General features: G+C 37.0%; 2 protein-coding genes and 1 long non-coding RNA gene across 3 annotated transcripts; 1 reads left to right on the top strand and 2 right to left on the bottom strand.

Annotated features, from left to right (window-relative positions):
• Positions 1–280: 280 nt before the first annotated feature.
• LOC132175360 (1-acyl-sn-glycerol-3-phosphate acyltransferase) lies at positions 281–2439 on the top strand. The gene is made up of 3 exons (XM_059587289.2): positions 281–745; positions 1711–1728; positions 1821–2439. Exons 1-3 carry the CDS (start codon positions 355–357, stop codon positions 1955–1957), a joined length of 546 nt encoding a protein of 181 aa, XP_059443272.2. The 5' UTR covers positions 281–354; the 3' UTR covers positions 1958–2439.
• A 145-nt stretch (positions 2440–2584) lies between these two features.
• On the bottom strand, positions 2585–4799 carry LOC132175660 (putative WRKY transcription factor 53). Its single transcript, XM_059587675.2, has 3 exons — positions 4250–4799; positions 4012–4140; positions 2585–3386 (listed from the first exon to the last, which is right to left on the bottom strand). The coding sequence occupies exons 1-3, from the start codon at positions 4570–4572 to the stop codon at positions 2753–2755; spliced, it is 1086 nt and encodes a 361-aa protein (XP_059443658.2). The 5' UTR covers positions 4573–4799; the 3' UTR covers positions 2585–2752.
• Positions 4800–16944: 12145 nt separating this feature from the next.
• On the bottom strand, positions 16945–17831 carry LOC148586835 (uncharacterized). Its single transcript, XR_015911642.1, has 2 exons — positions 17248–17831; positions 16945–17087 (listed from the first exon to the last, which is right to left on the bottom strand). It is a non-coding gene; the product is annotated as an uncharacterized LOC148586835 (long non-coding RNA).
• Between the last annotated feature and the right edge of the window lie 4895 nt (positions 17832–22726).

Genomic DNA, 22726 nt, shown 5'->3' on the forward strand with positions numbered 1-22726 from the left:
AAAATTAAAAAATTTGATATTTAGTAGTTTTAGAAAGTAGCTAGTTAAATAAAAAAAATTACATTTCCAAAGTTAAATTTAGAGAATTTCCAAAAAAATTACAATATCCCAATATGGACTAGACATCACTGCCGGAAAGTCCAGGCCCTTATCAGGATGGCCAACCAGCGCCCCTGGTTCCTCCCAAGAATGTATGCGAATTGGACGGTCTCGATCAGCTGAACTCTTTGACTTTAATGATAACAGGCCCATCCTCTCTAATCCACAGCCACACCTCATTTCTTCTACAGTTCTAAGACATAGTCACTGTACTGCACCAATCTTTTCCGATGCTTTATCTTGGCTCAAGAAAAAATGCTACAACTTTATTGCTCAATGATGATTAAAAATCCTGTTTTTCAATCTCTTGGCAACACTCCCACCATTTTAGTCCCTTCAACTTTTCTGGGTTTTTCTCGTTTCTTGCAAAACCCCCTCAAGAACCCATGTAGAGAAAGCAGGGAATCCAAGTGTTACAGAGAGAGAAGGCTTGTGAAGAGAAGGGGAAGGATTGTTGTTTGCAGGGCATTGCTCCCAGTTGATCCATGGTCACCCAGCATCGATTCACAGAGCATAGCTTCACAGCTTTTTGCTTTTTCTTTGTTTCCCTACCTTGGTTTCTTGTACTTCATCACCAAATCCAAGTCTGCTCCAAAGCTCACCCTTTTTGGGTTCTACTTCTTGCTCGCCTTTGTTGGTGCTACCAGTGAGTTTCTCATACTTATCGCCTCTATACATTGCTTTTTATGTTACTGTTGGGTTGCTTCTTAGAGGGTTAGTATGATTCCGAGTTGAAGTTTAATTTTTGATGGGATAGTTTATGTTGCAATATGTAAAACTGTGGATTTAGCATTTGTTAGGTGATTCTGGGAGAAGCTTTTGCTCCTTGTATCAATTCAGCGTTCTTCATTTCTCATGCGGGTTGGTGGTGATATATAGCAATTGCTCTGGAGAAACGGGCATAAAAATTAAATGAGAAATTGGTTGGACTTTTTCAACATTGAGGAAACTATAAGCCATCAGAAGGTTCATGAGAGAACAATGAATTTCACTTTATTGAAGGCATGAGCTTGAGTATTTCTCTAGTCTAAATTTTTGTTTATGTCTATCTGCTTGGATAACAGTGACAGTATTTGCATAGCTTCAAGATATATCTAATATCTCTTGCGATATTGAGAGCCTCATACTTGTACACAAGTTGAAAAAAGGCATACACGTTAAGTTGTTCGGGAAATGGGGAAACTTGTGTCATTGTTTGAAGTTTTTCGAGTGCCAAGATTGGTCACTTTTGTTCAAATTCCTCGAACTCCTCTTTTATAAATGCAGGTGCTTTTTGTGTCTCATGTTTTGATATAGCCAAATGACCCTATCAATTATACAATCTGCGCTCAAAGGGCCATAAAATGTGATAGATTATGGGGGGTCATGGCCAGCATCTCCAGTTCCACATATTGATGATGTTGTATTTTGCCACCAAGCCCTCATACTTCGTATTGGCCTATATATGAATTTTCATTAAATCATAGTCAAATATCTTTATGTCATTTTGGCTAATGGAATAATTAAATACCTTGCTCTGCTGTGGTCACTTGCTCATTACTGTCAACAGCTTTGTTTCAACTCTACTAATTTCCTTCATTTTGGTCCTTCCTGCCCCTGTCCATTGAGCAGTCCCTGCTGGAATTTATGGTAACTTCTCTCACTATTGAGCAAGATATCTCAGCCATCAGGTTTACATATAAACGCCTAACTGCTTAACTCTGTTTCTATGGTGAAAACAGCAAAGGTGCATTATGGTACTTCCTTGTCTAATGTGGATTGGTTACATGGTGGAGCTGAGTCGCTTCTTACTCTAACCAACATATTTATTGTGATGGGGCTGAGAGAAGCCCTTAGGAGAGCTCGAAATGTGAAATGAAAGAGAAGAGCGCATTCCATCTAATTACAGGAGGGAAGTTTGTTATTTTTCTCATTACCTTGTTGAAGCGCTACATAATCTGCTGTATCTGGCAAATTTGTGGGTTCTCTTCTTGTTCTGCCTTCAGTCTGGAATATATTCAAGATATTTATGCTGCTCTGCTTTTGCTTGTGCTTGAGAGTTGTCCCCTCAACTAGATGTACAGTTGAAGAATGTGTTCCGTTTTGCCGTTGAGCACATCAAGTAGGTTGCGTTAAGGACAGACATCAGTTTAACAGACTGGTTTATTTCTGCCAACCCAGTTTGGAGGTTCTTCCTTAAAGCAATTGTAGTAGTATTCCATTGGATTATGAATCAAGTTACTTACAAAGTGCTTATGCAAAATTAGAATGATATATACAGTTTCAGAGTACATTGTTGAACAAGTTGCTTCTCTGTAATAATTTGGTTTTGAAAAATAAAACCAGAGACATCTATGTAAACCCTGATCCCCATTTGATGACTGCTATCTATGCTTTCTTGCAAAAGCTATGGAGCATGCCAGAATGGGATGGATTGCTTGATAACTTAGGATAAAATTCATTGGTATATAAAAACCCTAGCAATTAGACCCACAGCATGAAAGAAATTGGACAAATTGTTAACTCTTATCATTAATATCTATCTTACAGCAAAAATTAAAGGAGGATCTTATACATTCTCTAAACATCTCTTCTATCACAAGCTAGGCTCAACAGGTCTAATCAGATTGCATCCTACATGCTGCTTTTATTCTTATTTAGGGCCTAAATGGAATTAAGAGAAAAAAGCCGGGGAGTCAAATGGGAAATTTGGATCAAATTCCACTGGATCAAGTGAGAAATCCAAGTCTAGAATAGGAGAACTGGAGGCTGAAGTGTTGGCGGAGAATATCTCAGTGAGATCAGATTCCGAACGGTGACCGTTGTGAACCGCTCTGAAGTTGCTCGTCTGGCATGCGTGCGCTGAGAAGCAGTTTGATTCCGGGGTGGCCGGAGAGAAAAATGGTTGAGAAAAACTGCCCAGGAGAGTATTATTGTCAAGTGCAGAAAGCGAAAAGCTACTGCTTTCACTCTTGAAGCATCCAAATGAAGTTGAAGGAAAAGAGAAGGGATATGCCATCTCTTTATCATCAAAGTGCTCATGAGTATCAATCCTCATACTGCTTCGAATGTCTGAGAGAAAGTCAAGTGATTGCTCTTGTTGATGATGATCATTATAGTCATTGTTGTTGTGTTTTTGTTCTTGCTTTTCTGGTGATGGTGGTGCTGGGACCAAATTGGTAGCGTGGGAACAGGTGTGCTTTCCTCTGTATGTGATTTCGAATACGTTGGGGTCTTCATCCGATCTTTGCACTTGCTTTGTTGCCCAGCAGTTTTGACTGATGCGAAAAGTGCATCTATAATAGCTTCTGCAAATTCAACATATAGTTATTAGAGCTATCCGTGCAGGATAAAAGACAAATGTCTAATATGCTTCTGATCATGAAATCCTCAAGCATGGAATGATATTGTCATGGGGAGTGGAGATGAGAATGAATTGACTCAATTCCAACTACTTTTTCCACCAAAAGGAAAAAGAAAAGGAAAAAGAAAAGAAAAATATCAAGTACTTTTTTTTCTTTGAGCAAAAGATCAAGGTCTAGTTCGACAATTTTTTTGAAAAAGCTTTCCACTTTTTAACAAAAAATAAATAAAAGAATTAGCATACAATTTCAACTGTAAAGTACTCGAAACCCTTTTTTTTTTTTTTTTTTAAATATGTTCTAAGAAGTTTTATCAAACCAACGTCATAACATGTTTGTTAATGTGATTTAGAGAGTTTTTTTGTTTTTGGTTTGAAAACGTATATTGATGTAACAGCAAAATGAAATCTGCTTTTGCAATTTAAAGAGTAATTTATGTTTTCAATTGATTTTTAATATTTTTGTTTTCACAACAGAAATAAAAGACAAAAAGCAAAGATAGTAACAAAGTATTTTTATAGGATTTTAATAAACAAGAGACAAAAAGCAGATAAGGAAAAAGAGGAATCACCTGGGATGTTTGGCTCCGAGGATGTCTTTCTGACCATATTTTCTCCAACTGTAGCCATCATCATGGGGACCTTCAAGCCCTGTCTCAGAGTTCACTCTCACTTGGTCCGTCCATCTGGGCAATATCTTTCTGCAACCCAATTTCAAAAACATATTGCAAGAATCATATTAGTTATCAAACAGCATCAATTTCATTGCAGTAATAAAAAAAATTATGTCTTCAGGCTCAAAGCTCTCACCTCTTCTTTGAGACATTAAAGTCCTGATGATCCTTGAGACCCTTTTCAAATTCCTCGCTCCCATGACTTCCGTTGACAGAAATCGGAGACCCCGGCACAGCTGCTGTTCCTGCGACTGTCTGGTGCTGTCCCATTGACCCACTCCATCTCAGAATCAACAGAGCCTTCTCATACGAAGCTAATATCCTCTGTAAAAGCATATCTGCAATCTCGGGCGACGAAGATGTTGAATTCAATTGTACCCTCAACTGTTTCGCCATCTCCATCCCCTGAATTAGCTCACTAATCAACGTCTTCTGCTCCCAGCTCCAACCATTCTCCATGTTTTCCAATGCTGTCAAAAGGGTCTTAAACTGTAACTTCTGCTAGTTCATTTCTGAGAGTATGTTGCTGTCTAGAAGCCAAAGCTTTCCAATTGGCCGCAAAAGGGGTAATGGTGAAGAAGAAGAAGAAGATACAACCATGGAAGTAGCGAGAGTGAGTTGACTGGAAGAAAAAGGTAGGTAGGTAGGAGTGACGATGTATGCTGTGGAAGCAGAGAGAGAGAGAGAGAGGGGGAAGTTTTTGCATTTGAAGGGGAAGTTGAAGGAGTTGTATTTATAGGAAGTTCCTCTGGAAATTGAAAAAACACAAAAGAAAAGGGTGATATTGGAAGGTCAAAAAAGTTGAAGTTTGACTGAGAAACCGAGTTTTTTTTCCTGCGGAGACCAGTCTTTGGTCATCAGGCAGTAGGGAGTACTGAGGAAGTGAAAGGAGATCCAAATGCTGACCAATTCAACTTCCAAAAGGGTCTGTATCATTCTCTCTCTCTCTTTCTGATTTGCCCTTCAATTTCATGGCTCTGCACGATTGAGATTAGGAGAAAAAGTTCAAGTTTGATCGAGTAAACCAAAGAATTTTCAAACCTTCTTCCGCGTGGTTGCTTGCTTGGTGTCTTGGCTACTCCAAATAGGACTGAAATGGACTGCTGACATTCAACACTAGTGTCCTCAACCCCACTCTTACGTCCAATTATCTTTTGGTGATGATTCTATTTCTATCCAATCAAACCTTTCTAGATACAGAATTTTAGGAATTTTACTGCATATAAAGAGAGCCTTCACGAGGCACATTTGTCCGTACAAATTTTCAGCAGCCCACATCTACTTGTTCGCTCGTTAAAATATTGATTAAGTAATTATGATTGTATTTGAAAAATAGTGTTTTTAGTCAAAAAAATATATTTTTTTGGCAAAAGTTATATTTTTAAACTTATGCGAAATTGTGTTTTGGCTCTTTTTGAACTTTTTAGACCCTTAAAAGCGCTTTTAATTTTTTTACCAAACAGATATTTTTTTTCTTCAAACGGACTTTTTAAATGTTAAACGCACTTTTAGACTCCTCAAATGCACACCCAAATAGGCCTTAAATTTATTCATTCTTATTTGCTTAAACTTGTCAAAGTTATTCACCTCTCATTTCAATTAAATATTTCAGATGTTGGGCCTTACCTATTAAAAGAGAATTTGAACACACATGTGGGGGAGAATGTTAAAAATATTAATTAAATAATTAAATTTATTCATTCCTATTTACTTAAACTTTCGAGCATAAGTGGTGATTTAACACTACCTATTCCGGCAAGTGAGTTGATCTATAAATTTGTTTTTTCATATTTGTTATCTGAATTGCTAACAATTTGAATGATAAATTACGTAAAATCTAAATTCAGAAGTCCAACTTTTGCGCTGAATTTTAGGCTTAGGGTTGTACAAAATGTTTGATCAAACAATTTTATCTTCCACCATTAAAAAAAAAAAAAAATGCATTCTGATTGATCTGATTCTTTGGATTCTTGTCCACCTATTTTGTTTTTTTTCCCATTCTTATCAATGGGCATGTAGTCTCAAGTTTGAAGTTTCAAGCATGAGTCTCGAGTGATGTTATGAGTTACTTTTGTGTTATTTTTATAATTTTTTAAGAATGAAATGACTTTCAAAATTATTATTAAATTTATGATTAATTATTATTAAATTTTGATGAAATTGTAATTTGAAAAATTATTTCATTTTTGAAGAAATACTCATTAGCCTCGCATGGCTAGGATACAAGTATACAGAACCCCCAACCCCCAAAAGACGCTAAGCCATCAAACAACACAAATCTTATTATAAAGGGGTCTGCTCAACTGGACCCCTGCCCATCTTCACACAGGTGATATCACCCACTTATTCGAAAAGTGTCACCACTTTATCAACCCAAAGGTTTTCTTCCACCTTTACTGCTACACTCCTTGGTGAACATCGTATATATATTATTATATTATTATCCTGTTTATGAAGGATATGGGTAGCCAGGGTAGGTCAATTCCAATCTAACAATTTTAAAAATCATCAAACATTTTCAATTAATGTTTAGATAGATGTTTTGGTTACTTTTTTTTTTTTTTTTTTTTGGTCCTTGAGTATATGTTTTGGTTAATTTTAACTACAGGTGGCAATATGTGTTTGCGTGTTGAATTCGAATCATGTCTTATATAAGATTATATAGGTCAATTCTAACTTTATACATTTAATTAAAGAAGTCCGACTCTTTAATGTTAACTTTCTAATTTCGTATTGAGTTTATTTTGAATTTTGTAGTCATGTTAAAAATCACAAGCCCTAAATATTAGATGTTGGGTTCAAATCAACGATTCATTTAATTAAATAAGTTAGACTCTTTAACCCCCAATTTATTAATTTTAGATTCAATTTATATCGAGTTCACAATTTAATATAAAGACAATTTGATATTGGTCTTTTAGTCTTGGACGTGCCAGGATTGAAGAAATGCTGATCTCAATAATATTAACAAGACCTGCTTAGGGGGAAAAAAAACAAATTATTCTTATTTTTTTTAAAAAAAAAGGAAAACCAGACCAGTCGGAGTGGGAGGACTATACGTTCAAATTTCAATCAATATCATAACGTGCGCGCGACAAACGCTCAATTTTCTCTCGTGGAATAATAATTCGCAAAACCGCGTTTTTGTGGAAACTGATGGACTTGGAAAACGACACCCGATTTTACTTATACGTAAAATGTTTTTTTTTTTTTTTTTTTTTTTCATATTTACCAATTATTTGGTGTGATGAAAAATAATAGTTAATAAAAAATATTTTTTGTTTGCCAAAAATTATTCTTTAATTTTTTAAAATTGGATTTTTTTTTTTTTTTTTTTAAATCGTAAATTACTTTTTAAGTTTCAGTATCTCATTTTCTAATGGATAGACTCAACTAGAAAGTTGATGGGACGTCGGCACGGACCCCGTCCAAACCCGCTCGAGACTCATTTGGGAACCCGACCCAGACTCACTCAGGACCCGACTGAGACACGGTTGGGACTGGACTAAGACCCTCCGAGACTAGACCGAGACCCACACAGGACCCCACCGAAACCCGATCAGGACCGGGCAGGAATCCAACTGGGGTCCACACAAACCAGATCGTGAACAAGTTAAAACACCTCCGAAAATCCTTCGAGACCTGCTAGAAATCAATGTTTGGCGCGTACTGATAAGTCCCGAATGTTGCACATTCAAGCCCTTTAATTTGCATATATTAATTTCTTAGGGTTGTTATTCGTTTGATTTTGATAAGCGCCGAATGTTGCACATTCAAGCCCCTTAATTTGCATATGTTAATTCCTTAGCGTTGTTATTTGTTTGATTTTGTTTTGTTTTTGTGTTTTCAGGTCATAAATAAATATGCAATTAATTCCATTGATTTTGGGCTTAAAAACACACTTTGAGAAGATTAAACTTAGCCAATCATAATAGAGGACCTATATGTTGTGGCTAAGTTTAATCAAATAAAGGAAGGGATTAATTTGGAATTTCTCAAATTGGAGTCAAAATCATATTGGATTCAAATTTGGATTCTGCATATATCTTGGTATTTTAGCTATAACTTTTAGGTCAAATATCCGATTGAGGTGATTGAAGTGGCACTGGAAAGGTAACTCAAATTTTTACAAATCACAGTGAAATAGCATTTTTCTAATTCAGAGCGCCGCAATGCCAAAATTGCCCCCCAAGATAGGAAGGCAATTTTGGGTGAATCCTATTCCGATTTGGACTTAGGTTTTCTTTATTCTAATTGGACTTGGACTTAAATCTCCGAAATTTCTAGGATTACTAGGGCTTCTAGGACTCTCCTAAGCCCTATAAATAGGCCTCTAAGCATTGAGAAAAAAGACACACCGCTTCTTAGAGCTAGAAATCAGAAAATTGTCTTTGAAGCTTAGAAGATCATGAGCGGCTTAACCCCTTCCTGGGATGTTGATGTAACCCTATCCAAGCACAGTGGTTTGATTGTATTTAATTTCTAGATTTTCAATTTATGCATGTTGATTGTATAACTATGAGGATTGCTACAATTGATTTATGTTCTTCATATTAAATGCAATTGTTCTTAAATTCCGAAATCAATATTTGTGAAATTCTTCTCTTGTCTTAGAAAGTATTTTACTTTTATTGATCTCAAATCATTCTTGTTTTATGTGATTATGAGAATGATGGTTATACAATGGGTTTAATTGACATATGATCAATAGGATTTGATAGGCCATGCCTAGGGAAGACGAATTGTACTACACCCTAGTTTAGTGTAATTTAGGTAGACAATCCGTCCCAACCGAAGATGGGTTACATATATTCATTAACTATATGTATCCTGTTAAAGAATTTGATAATTTATACATAGGGAAGACGGGTCATACCGCATCTTAGTGGTTAGGTGGACGATTCGTGCCAACCGAAGATAGATTATGCTTATTCTTTAATAAGGTAGTTTCTTGTTTATTTATAACATGCATAGAATGAATTTCTGAGATTAATTATGATTAACCATTGTTGTACGGATAGAGGTGAAGTCAATACCCTACACTCTCTCTCTTATTTTAAATCTCTTTTATTTTCATACACTTTAGTTTTAAAGAAAATCAAATCAAATATCTTTTTAATTAAGTTAATTTTAATCTTTCGAATTTGATAACAAAACCCCTGCAGTCCTTAAGGTTCGACACCCTCTCTATAACCGTATCCTACAAAGATTAGTCCTATTGCGAGTGGTTATTTTTATAATTGATATTTTTGGTCACAAAAATACCACATCAATTTTTGGCGCCGTTGCCGGGGACTGCTCAACGGTTTCATTATCTAAATTTAAGGATTAATTTTAGCTTAATAATTTATTTTTCTGCTAACTTTCATTCTGTTTGATGTTTTGTTTTTATTTTTTTTAGAATTTGCAAATAGGTCCGAAGCTGCCCTCTCGGTGATTGCGATCGAGCGTACCCTGCCGTGCGATCGAGCACACCAGCATCAGCCTGCATCCAAAATCCCAGCACATCTAAGGGCCGGCTCGTTTGTGAGCTTTACTTCTCTGTTTTAGCTTAGTTTTTCTTTTCTTTCTGATTTGTTTATGCTCAGTCGCCGTTCTTTGTCTTTTCCATTAATTTCTTGCGACCTTGAAATTGAATGCACTCTTAGACAAATTAGATCCCAAAGGACCCCTAGTTTGCTAGAAGAGCGTTCCACTGAGACCATGAGAGACGGTAGCTTTGCAAGATCATTATCTTCCTACCACATACACTACTCCCACACGTCTCTGGCTGCCAGAAATTACGGCAACCCATTATGAAATTAAGCCCAGTACTATACGAGGTTTACCTTCTTTCCTAGGGTTTAGCACTGAAAATCCTTATGACTTCCTCAGTGATTTTGAAGCAATTTGTGATACCACTAAAATGAATGGATTCACTGAGGATGCCCTAAGGATGCGTCTTTTTCCTTTCTTCCTCAAGGAAAAAGCCAAATATTGGTTCCAGTCCTTAACACCCAACTTTATCACTTCTTGGGCTTAATTGCAGCAAGAATTTCTTAAGAAGTATTTTCCCAAAGGAATGACCAATGACACTAGGAGAGCTATCACTACCTTCTCCCAATATGAGGGAGAAGATTTCCATGAGACTTGGGATAGGCTGCAGAGCTTGCTTAGATCATGTCCACACCACGCTGTCCCGAAATGGCAGCTCGTGCAGTGTTTCTATGATGGCCTGACCGAGTCCAATAGAAAAATGGTAGATGCATCTTGTAGGGGAACATTCATGTTAAAAAGTGAAGATGAAGCATGGTCTATGTTTGAAAATTTGAGTAACAATTCTCTTCAGCAGGTTTCCCCCAGACGAAGGGCACAAGCACCTAAAGCACTCAAGACAGAGAGTTTGTATGAAGCAGGCCATTCCCCAAACATGGCCAACCAAGTGGTTGAGGCGATCACCAAGAAGCTAAATCAAGTTTTGATGACTGCTAATTTTGCTCCTAATACTGCCCACATGCACACACGACATGAATCTTGCTTATTTTGTTCAAGTCCTATGCATCATGTAAATAACTGCTCTCTTGCTGGAAATTTTACTGATGTTGCTAATGAGCAGGTTAATGCAACTTTCTCCAGACCGGGTAATGATCCATATTCCAATGCTTACAACCCTGGATGGAGAAATTATCCAAATTCTCATGGAAGAACTCAAATTCGGGCAACCCAGCCCCAGGGCCACACAATCAAGCTCAATCCAATAGGCAGCCCTACCAACGTCATTCCACTTACCGGCCTCCACAGCAGCAATATCAGGCCGCACCACCTCCCTTAGATTCTAATTTTGAGGATCAGATGCTAAAAATGATGAGTGAGTTGGCGGGCGAGATAAAGCAGACAGTCAAATCTCAAGAGGAAATAGTAAACTCACATTCCCAATCCATTGCCAAGCTAGAAGCTCAAGTAGGACAACTTGCCAATGCCCTCAACAGGAGGGATGAAGGAAAGCTTCCAAGTCAGCCAGTGACCAACCCTATGGGACTATACATGGTAGAAGAAAGCACGCCTTATCTGGAGCAAGTTCAAGCCGTCACCACATTGCAAAGTGGTAGTCTGGTTGACAATCATGTGGAAGAAAACAAGGATGAGCAAATTGAGGCCCCACAGAATCTGCATCAGGACAAGGGTAAACAAGTAAGCATCGAGTCATCTTCATCATCTGCCCCCACTCCTAAGGTACCATATGAGACTAAGGTCCCATTCCTAGAGCGGCTTAAGGCACCCTCCCACTTCGGGAAACAAGGAGAGAAGATACAAGACATGATGGAAACCTTCAAGCAGGTTCAAATCAACATCCCACTCCTTGATGCCATCAAGCAAATTCCAGCCTATATAAAATTTCTCAAGGACTTATGCACTCAAAAAAAGAAGAATCAGAAGCACATTCCAAAGAAGGTCATTCTCACTGAGCAAGTAAGCTCTCTGATTCAGCATAACACTCCTCAAAAGTTCAAAGACCATGGAGCGCCTACAATTTCGTGCGTCATCGAAAACACTGAGATTGAGAGAGCTCTCCTCGACTTAGGAGCTGGTGTTAATCTGCTTCCATACTCGGTATATCAAAAACTGGGCTTAGGGGAATTGAAACTGACAAGTACTGTCTTGCAATTGGCAGACCGCTCGATCAAGAAACCCCGTGGGATTGTGGAAGATGTCATTATCAAGGTGGAAAAGTTCTACTATCCAGTTGACTTTATAGTTCTGGACACATGACCGGTCTTAAATCCAGAGAAGTAGATTCCAGTCATCCTTGGGCGTCCTTTCCTCGCCACAGCCAATGCATGCATCAATTGCCGAACCGGAGTAATGAAGATCTCTTTTGAGAATATGAAGATCAGATTGAACATCTTCAATGCCTTCCAGAATGCACCTGATCAAAGTGCATGTTTCTTCTTGGATGACATTGGAGAAACTGTTGAAGACCCACCTCCTGATCCTCTATCTGAAGTTCCATCATGGAGTAACCCACCGGAGCCTATGCCTTTCACTTCAAGTATTCCACCACCTGATGACAACCCCACAGGGGACATATTTCATTCAGAGGTTGTTGAAGTAGATTTCATTGGGGTAGAAATTTTTTTGGCAAATTCCCTGGCTACCCCAGTTTTTGAGAACTCCCATAGAGACAAGAGGTTGATCATGAAACCAGTTCAGGACAAATACCCTGAACATCGCCATGGGGAGCATCAAGACCTATTAGCTAAGAGAAGCAATTTCGGGATGTTAAGAGGAATCCTCTTCCTTGTGGAGTGCTACATGATCATAAAGAATAAGGGATGGAAGAGCTTGCTTGGACTTCTGAAGGATCGAGGTAAGATCCTTCGGGACTCGGACTTACATTGAGAAATACCTCATAGGATCAAGCGTAGGCCCTGTGCGCTTGACTCCTCAGTCCACCAGGGTACATGATCTCCATCCAGGTTTATTTTATCCATTGTTGCTTCATTCTTTGTTTATATTTTTACAACAATGTGTGTACTTGATTGGTATTTGGTTGGAGTATCACTTTATTTTTAGGACATGTGTTTTTGCATTCAAGTTTGGGGGTATGATATGCCCACATCTATTCATTCAGGTATTCCTATACTCTTGATCTTATTCTTTAGTTCGATACATATATTGGGGACAATGTATGATTCAAGTTTGGGGGTATGGAAAAACAAAACACGGTCCATTTTTGTTGTTATGTCATTCTTAAGCATATGGTTGAGCTTTGATTCTGGTTTAAATTTCATTGATATGCTTAAAGTTATGAACACATGATCATATGACTTAGGAATTTTAAGTCTTGTTACTTACTTTTGGCAACATGAGATGCTTCTTGTTTCAATTTAAATCTATCTTGAGCACACTAGCATATGTCTGTGAGGTATGCATTTTGAAACCAATTATGTTTGTTTTCAATATCTTGAATTTTGTTGGGTGACATATTGGGTGAATAACTTTGGCATGCTATAAAACAAAGAAAAGAAAATAAATAAATAAAAAAATAAAAAAAATCCAGTTTGAATTTTTTGCTGAGTAACCGGACCTCTTGCCTCATTAAGCAGTGAGTGTTCGCGTCAAAAAGTGAAATTTTTTGGTTGATTAATAAAATGGCTAGCTTAGCTTTGTAGCCTTTTTGACTCGAGTTAGTAAGTCCTTATGGGTGTCTTTACACCTAGTGCCCTAAAGCCATTTGGTTTGGGAGATATTGGCCTAACACTCGATACATGGGTCAACTAGAAAGCTTAAAGGAGCTAAGCATTGCAAAGCCTACAAAAAATTTAAAAAAAAATAAAAATGTATGCCTTAGTTGTTTCATTTGATATCAAGTCCAATGAATTCTGAGATGTTGATTCATTCATACTAGAAATATTTTGAAGCCTCATGATTATGTGTTAGTTCACTTTGCACTAATTGAAATTTGTGTATCTCAATCTGCCATTTGTAAGTGATTTGACTTGTAAATTCCTTAGAATTTTGAAGATGAAGTTTATAATTTTAAGCTTGCTAATGAATGAGAACCATTATTTTTGTGATACTTTATCATTTTGAATGAAATAATGATGACAATGTTTGTGGATATCATTCCTGGAAAACCCTCACAAGACTTCACTCGTCCTCTAGGGAATTCTTAGGAGTTTAAAAGGCTTGTTGTATACGCTAAATGCAATCGTACATCCCACGAAAGATAGGCTTATCTTTTTGTTTTTCAGTTTATTTTCTGGTTTATATTGCTAAGGGACTAGGAATATGTAAGTTTGGAGGTGTGATAAGCGTCGAATGTTGCACATTCAAGCCCCTTAATTTGCACATGTTAATTCCTTAGCGTTGTTATTTGTTTGATTTTATTTTGTTTTTGTGTTTTCAGGTTATAAATAAAGATACAATTAATTCCATTGATTTTGGGCTTAAAAGCACACGTTGAGATGATTAAGCTTAGCCAATCATAACAGAGGGCCTATATATTGTGGCTAAGTTTAATCAAATAAAGGAAGGAATTAATTCAGAATTTCTCAAATTGGAGTCAAAATCGGATTGGATTCAAGTTTGGATTATGCATACATCTCGGTATTTTAGCCATAAATTTCAGTTCAAATATCCGATTGAGGTGATTCAAGTGGCACTGGAAAGCTAACTAAAATTTATACAAATCATTGTGAAATAGTATTTTCCTAATTCGGAGTGTCGCAATGCCAAAATTGCCTCGCAAGATAGGAACGCAATTCTGGGCGAATCCTATTCCGATTTGGACTTAGGTTTTCTTTATCCTAATTGGACTTGGACTTAAATCTCCGAAATTTCTAGGATTACTAGGGCTTCTAGGACTCTCCTAAGCCCTATAAATAGGCCTCTAAGCATTGAGAAAAAAGACACACCGCTTCCTAGAGCTAGAAATCAAAAAATTGTCTTTGAAGCTTAGAAGATCATGAGCGGCTAAACCCCTTTCGTGGGGTGTTGATGTAACCCTATCCAAGTACAATGGTTTGATTGTATTTAATTTTTAGATTTTCAATTTATGCATGTTGATTGTATAACTATGAGGATTGCTACAATTGATTTATGTTCTTCATATTAAATGCAATTGTTCTTAAATTCCAAAATCAATATTTGTGACATTCTTCTCTTGTCTTAAAAAGTATCTTACTTTTAGTGATCTCAAATCATTATTGTTTTCAGTGATTATGAGAATGATGGTTATACAATGGGTTTAATTGACATATGATCAATAGGATTTGATAGGCCATGCCTAGGGAAGACGGATTGTACTACACCCTAATTTAGTGTAATTTAGGTAGACAATCCATGCCAACCGAAGATGGGTTACACTTATTCATTGATTATATGTATCCTGTTAAAGAATTTGATAATTTATACCTAGAGAAGACGGGTCGTACCACATCTTAGTGGTTAGGTGGACGATTCGTGCCAACCGAAGATAGATTATGCTTATTCTTTAATAAGGTAGTTTTTTGTTTATTTATAACATGCATATAATGAATTTCTGGGATTAATTATGATTAATCATTGTTGTGCGGATAGAGGTGAAGTCAATACCTTACACTCTCTCTCTTATTTTAAATCTCTTTTATTTTCATGCACTTTAGTTTTAAAGAAAATCAAATCAAATATATTTTTAATTAAGTTAATTTTAATCTTTCGAATTTGATAACAAAACCCCTGCAATCCTTGAGGTTCGACACCCTCTCTATAGCCGTATCCTACAAAAATTCGTCCTATTGCGAGTGGTTATGTTTATAATTGATATTTTTGGTCACAAAAATACCACATCACGTACCAAAGTGATTAAGGAAGGGTTAATGGCAGATGTATGTGAAGGAGTGGCTAGCCTGTTAATAAAATGGCTGCCAAAGAGAGTGTTGTGTTAGTAACGGATATTTTCAAGAACAATTTTGCTTCGGCAAGATAATACTAGAAAGAACTAGCTAAGCCCACAAACAAAAGCTAGATAAATTTCTGGGTATTATCCTGTGAAGGGATTATTGGTTATTTTAGTTTTTATCCTAGAGCTAAAACTCATTTTGCAAAGACATATGATGCAACTTCTCTCAAGTAAAAGTGTAGTGTCTCAAACAAAACAGCATAAAGATTAATAAATATGCATTAAATGTCGTTGTTTGTTTGACACTACAAAAATTTAATTTTTTTTTATAACGAACCGTTAGTGACGTGTCAAGGCTGTTGACACGTTACTAACGGTTAATAACGTGTCATTAGTAACGTGTCTGGCGGGTTAAAAAGTTGAACGTAATTAGTGGGGATTTAGTGACATATCAGAATTTGACACGTTACTACATGTTTGGCAACGTGTTAATGGTAACACGTCACCCTTTGGCGACGTGTCATATTTTAACACGTTACCAAAGATTTAGTAACGTGTCAAATTGACACATCACCACAAGGTAACGTGTTAATAGGACACGTTACTAAATCTTTGGTAACGTGTCCATTTGACACGTCACCACATATTAGACACGTTACCACTAGGGTAACGTGTTAAATATTAACATTTCACATTTTTGGTGACGTGTGACATTTGACATGTCACCACGTGGTGATGTGTCATAGTGTTGACACGTCACCAAATCTGGCAGATTTTTTATTTATTTTTATTTTTATTTTTTGTAATTTTTCCATTCGCACCTGATATACGAGTTACACATGTAAACTATACTATCCATAAAGATAACTACTAATTATCTACTAATTAACTAAAAAATTGTCAACTATCACAAATAATCCACCAACTAATTAAAACGATCTTTATACATTAACATTGTTAATAAACAAATATATCATATATACATTAACAAAACATACAAAATATACAAGTTAAGTTGTTCGCGAATACATGACTCAAAAAAATACCCAAAATCCGAGTGAACACCATCATGACCGCCAGACTTCTCCGCACTAACTGCAAATGATAAAACAAACAATTAATCAGCAAATGAACATGATAGAATCTTATTAAGTCCTAAGCGATGAGCAACGTCAAAGTAAGGTCATCATACTCAACAATATTTAGGTTTAACAAATCGAATGAACGTCGCATAAACAACTTCAACATATATATATCTACACTACCTACACACACACATATACATCTATATGTATGTTTAATTTATTCAATGGATTGAATTAAAACAAAATGAGGCAGCCAACCCAACCAGCTTCAACAAATATGGTAAGATTAAATATGCAAAGCTCCAACCTGCAGCCACCACCAAACCAACAAGAACAACAAAGTTAAGTATTTTGAGTTAAGTATATACGCTATTCGATTATTATATATTGCATTTTATGTCATATATATACGTACGGGGTTGCTGAACGACGGGTATAATGTCTTGACAAACGAGACTTCTATCCAACTGAGGTCCGGTGTTGGCTTTCATTGTGATCATCATCCTCAGCTTCTACTTTTATATCCTCTACACATATTATGTTGCAATTGTGTTATATACATACATGTGTCGCATAGAGATACAAACAAAGTGTGCTTATCAAACAAAATTATTAGCCATTAAAATGATAGTCATCTCATAAAATAATTGTGTTACTAAAAGAGAAACAAAAAGAATATAGTGTTACCTGATTGGCTATCTGCTGAGGATCTCACAAACACATGGGCTGGGGACTTTGCGTCGTGCGGAGCCCTAACATTAGTCACCTCTGGCTCGGAGCTCACATGTCTCGAGCCCTCAAGCACATGAACCCGGGCCTCATACGCCGCCATCAGCGTAGCAATCTGCGCAGCCATCTGCTCAATAACCTGCGCGGTAGCCGCCGTAGTAATCTGCTCCCTCTGCTGGGCCAACATCGCATCCACCTGCTCATTCTATACAGCCAGCTGTGCCCTGTGGTGCGCCCTTTCAGCTTCAATTGTTCTTTCAAGTTCATCATGCGAGACTGTCAAGCTTCCAGGGTTTTGTGACCGTGCTTGAGACAATGTATAATAGGAGTGGATGTTGCCGCGCACAGGTAGAATATTCCTACTAACCCCTTGAACACGACCAGCATATTCAAGCTTATTGCCGTGTGCCTGGGCGTATGCGCCATTCGGTGCCCTCTAAATTGTCCCCTCGGGCCCATCTACCACTTCTGCAGGGTTAGTTTCTAGTAGCTCCTCCATCCGTACCAGTATGTTACATTACACATGATCATCATTATCTAAGTGTTAATCCTTAATAAGTTAATACACAAATAAAAATTCAAGACAAGGTGTAAGCAACATACAACTCTCTTCTCAACCTCCGGAGTTGGGAAGCTACCATCTTTCCTTTTATGGGTTTTGATGTAAGTCTTCCCTCGCATAGGAGCCCTGCCCAAAGTAATTACCTGCAAAAATTCACAACTTAAACATATGTTGGTATATATATTAAACTCTTGATGACATATATATATATATATACATATGGTAAATGACAAACATACTTCCTCATGTGACACCACTGCGAAGCTCTTCGAGCTGGTGCAATGTGGTGTTTTATTCAATGCTCGTATGTCTCTCATATGCTGAGCATAGTCCTACGTACACAACATACGTTATTAATTCACAACTTACAAAATCATTCAAGCAGGGGTTCTAGAGGTCAACCTGGGCAGAATGAGTCTTATAGGTCGAGTAGGGAGGGGTATTTATAGGGTAGGAAAGGTTGTGGGCGCTGCAGGGGGTGTCTTGTAAAGTAGAGTATATACAGTACTATAGGGCATACGTCCGCGTACTATTTGCAAGCGTACTACCGCGTGGTCCCCCATGCGTATGTTAGGTCAAAAATTTTGAAATTCCCAAAAATGCCCTGCTAGTTGTTCCTAGTGACCCAAAGCTCAAATTAACCATCTAGCTAAGCTACCTAATCTTAGTTAATTATTTGGGTCACTACATTCTCCCATCCTTAAAAAAATTTCGTCATCGAAATTTTATAGCCCCAAAACACAAGAAGAAATAGTAACATCACTTTAACGTTCGTAGTCTTATAAGGTTCGTGCTCAACCATCCTTGAGAAAATCTTATCATCCATCCTTCTGGCATTGAGCTCCCTCGTCCAATAGAAAGTGATCCATGTCGGCATCCTCAAAAGTTGTAGCGAATCCACTTGTAAGTCACCAAGTGTGTCGTAATCGATACTACCCGCACTATATCAATCATCATCAAACTTGATGACTCCTAAATTCACCAAAACAAGTAGCTCCACAAAGAGTCAAGCCTGTGGGTATCTTTGACATGATACCATACTTCCTAGCCAGAAGCAAATTTACCTTAATCGACTATTCTTAGACAATCCAAATGTAACCATTACTCATAACCGTAATGACTAGGCATACAGTCCAAAACAAAATAAATTAATCATACGAATAAAATCCTTGAACCTCAATGTAAAGACATGAAAGACATCTTGCTTAACTACCAAGTTTGCAAGGCAACTTGCTATATTGTTAAACCTACTCTCTTGGTGATTTTGATGGGTCCTACATGACTGGCTCTTTCCAATATTATTGCTACAATGATGACTAGCACTTTTGTCCATAGTATCATCGGTATCATGCTCAGTGGGCTCCTGGGCTATCTCCTCCCGTTCGCCAATTGACACTACACCATCCTCAAACAACTGTTGAAAGTCATCTCGTAAGTCATCCAAAGCATCGTACTTAGTGTTTCCTACACTGTACTAATCCTCATCGATCTCGACGCCCAAGTCGATCAACTTGCAGAATGAGTAATTCCACATACAGTCTAGATTAGTGGATATATGTGCCACAATGACAATCAAGTCTCAACAAATGCGGATAACAGTTTTGCATGTCCTGCTCCGTTTCTCATGATGCTTCCTCGACACCATGATTATGCTACCATACCTTAACGATGAGAATCATCTTGGTACATAGCACTTGCTCCTTTTGATCCATGATCTTCACCAGCTCCTCGGTGTACGTCAGTCCTTTTTGGACCTTGATGTGGTATTTTTGTGACCAAAAATATCAATTATAAAAATAACCACTCGCAATAGGACGAATCTTTGTAGGATACGGCTATAAAGAGGGTGTCGAACCTCAAGGACTACAAGGGTTTAATTATCAAAATTAAAAGATCAAAGTTAACTTAATTAAAAGGGGTTTTGATTTGATTTGCTTAAAAACTAAAGTGTATGAAAATAAAAGAGATTTAAAATAAGAGAGAGAGAGTAGGGTATTGACTTCACCTCTATCCGCACAACAATGGTTAATCATAATTAATCCCATAAATTCATTCTATGCATGTTATAAAGAAAGAAGAAACTACCTTATTAAAGAATAAGCATAATCTATCTTCGGTTGGCACGGATCGTCCACCTAACCACTAAGACGCGGTACAACCCGTCTTCCCTAGGTATAAATTATCAAATTCTATAACAGGATACATACAATCAATGAATAAGTGTAACCCATCTTCGGTTGGCACGGACTGTCTACCTAAATTACACTAAACTAGGGTGTAGTACAATCCGTCTTCCCTAGGCATGGCCTATCAAATCCTATTGATCATATGTCAATTAAACCCATTGTATAGCCATCATCCTCATAATCACAGAGAACAAGAATGATTTGAGATCAATAAAAGTAAAATACTTTCTAAGACAAGAGAAGAATTTCACAAATATTGATTTTGGAATTTAAGAGCAATTGCATTTAATAATTAAGAACATAAATCAATTGTAGCAATCCTCATAATTATACAATCAACATGCATAAATTGAAAATTTAGAAATTAAATACAATCAAACCATTGTGCTTGGAAAGGGCTACATCAATACCCCACGAAGGGGTTTAGCCGCTCATGATCTCCTAAGCTCCAAAGACAATTTACTGAATTTTGCTCTAAGAGGCGGTGTGTTTTTTCTCAATGCTTAGAGGCCTATTTATAGGGCTTAGGAGAGTCCTAGAAGCCCTAGGAATCCTATAAATTTCGGAGATTTAAGTCCAAGTCCAATTATGATAAAGAAAACCTAAGTCCAAATCAGAATAGGATTCGCCCAAAATTGCGTTCCTATCTTGCGGGGAAATTTTGGCAATGCGACGCTCCGAATTAGGAAAATGCTATTTCACAATGATTTGTAGAAATTTGAGTTAGCTTTCCAGTGCCGCTTGAATCACCTCAATCGGATATTTGAGCTGAAAGTTATGGCCAAAATACCGAGACGTATGCAGAATCCAAAATTGAATCCAATCCGATTTTGACTCCAATTTGAGAAATTCCGAACTAATCATTTTCTTTATTTGATTTAAACTTAACCATGATTGGTTAAGTTTAACCATATCTTCTAGGTCTTCTCAAAGTGTGCTTTTAAGCCCAAAATCAATGGAATTAATTGCATCTTGATTTATATCCTGAAAACACAAAAACAAAACAAAATCAAACAAATAACAATGCTAAGGAATTAACATATGTAAATTAAGGGGCTTGAATGTGCAACATTCGACGCTTATCACACCCCCAAACTTACATATTGCTAGTCCCTTAGCAATACAAAACAGAAAATAAACTGAAAAACAAAAAGATAAGTCCATCTTTCGTGGGATGTACGATTGCATTTAGCATATGCAACAAGCCTTTTAAACCCCTAGGCATTCCCTAGAGGACGAGTGAAGTCTCGTGAGGGTTTTCCAGGAATGATACCCACAAACATTGTCATCATTATGTCATTCAAAAGGATAAAGCATCACAAAAATAATGGTTCTCATTCATTAGCAGGCTTAAAATTATAAACTTCATTTTCAAAATTCCAAGGAATTTACAAGTCAAATCACTTACAAATGGCAGATTGAGAAACACAAATTTCAATTAGTGCAAAGTAAACTAACACATAATCATGAGGCTTCAAAATAATTCCAATATGTATGAATCAACATCTCAGAATTTATTGGACTTCAAATCAAATGAAACAACCAAGGCATACTTTTTTTTTTTTTTTTTTGTTAGGCTTTGCAATGCTTAGCTCCCTTAAGCTTTCTAGTTGACCCATGTATCGAGTGTTAGGCCAATATCTCCCAAACCAAATGGCTTTAGGGCATTAGGTGTAAAGACACCCCTAAGGACTTACTAACTCGAGTCAAAAAGGCTACAAAGCTAAGCTTGCCATTTTATTAATCAACCCAAAATTTTCACTTTTTGACGCGAACACTCACTGCTTAATGAGGCAAGAGGTCCGGTTACTCAGTGAAAAATTCAAACTTGATTTTTTTTTTTTTTTTTTTTTAATTTTTTATAGCATGCCAAAGTTATTCGCCCAATATGTCACCCAACAGAATTCAAGATATTGAAAACAAACATAATTGGTCTCAAAATTCATACCTCACAGACATGTGCTAGTGTGCTCAATATAGATTTAAATTGAAATAAGAAGCATCTCATGTTGCCAAAAGTAAGTAACAAGACTTAAAATCCCTAAGTCATATGATCATGTGTTCATAACTTTAAGCCTATCAATGAATTTCAAACCAAAATCAAAGCTCAACCATATACTTAAGAATGACGTAACAATAATAATGGATTGTGTTTTGTTTTTCCATACCCCCCAACTTGAATCATACATTGTCCCCAATGTATGTATAGAACTAAAGAATAAGATCAAGAGTACAGAAATACTTGAATGAGCAGATGTGGGCATATCATACCCCCAAACTTGTATGCAAAAACACATGTCCTGAAAAACAAAGTGATACTCCAACCAAATACCAATCAAGTGCACACATTGTTGTAAAAAGATAAACAAAGAATGAAGCAACAATGGATAAAATAAACCTGGATGGAGATCATATGCCCTGGTGGAATGAGGAGTCGAGCGCACAGGGCCTGCACTCGATCTTATGAAACTGACTCATCTAGTCAAAATATATGGAATCCGCCAAGTCAACGGAATCCACATCCTTGATTCGCACAGTATTCTCGGACCCTTAAGTTTAAATTTAAAGCACCAATCTTTTCTTCTCTTGGACCAAAGAGAATAAATTTTACCCACAAATGGGTAATTCCAAACGTCAGCATATCGAGGTAGATCCTTCTGAGTATTTCCAAACAATTTCTCATCCGAAA

The sequence above is a fragment of the Corylus avellana genome, chromosome 3 (genome assembly GCF_965113065.1).
Source record: "Corylus avellana chromosome 3, dhCorAvel1.hap1.2, whole genome shotgun sequence".
NCBI classification, from domain to species: Eukaryota; Viridiplantae; Streptophyta; class Magnoliopsida; order Fagales; family Betulaceae; genus Corylus; species Corylus avellana.

Bases quoted from the DNA above. Each gene is read 5' to 3' on its own strand.
- LOC132175660 (XM_059587675.2), bottom strand. From the start codon at position 4,572: ATGGAGAATGGTTGGAGCTGGGAGCAGAAGACGTTGATTAGTGAGCTA. The intron at 4,141-4,249 runs GTGAGAGCTTTG...ATTGGGTTGCAG, and splicing joins TTTAATGTCTCAAAGAAGAG to AAAGATATTGCCCAGATGGA. The intron at 3,387-4,011 runs GTGATTCCTCTT...TTGAATTTGCAG, and splicing joins CTCGGAGCCAAACATCCCAG to AAGCTATTATAGATGCACTT.
- LOC132175360 (XM_059587289.2), top strand. From the start codon at position 355: ATGCTACAACTTTATTGCTCAATGATGATTAAAAATCCTGTTTTTCAA.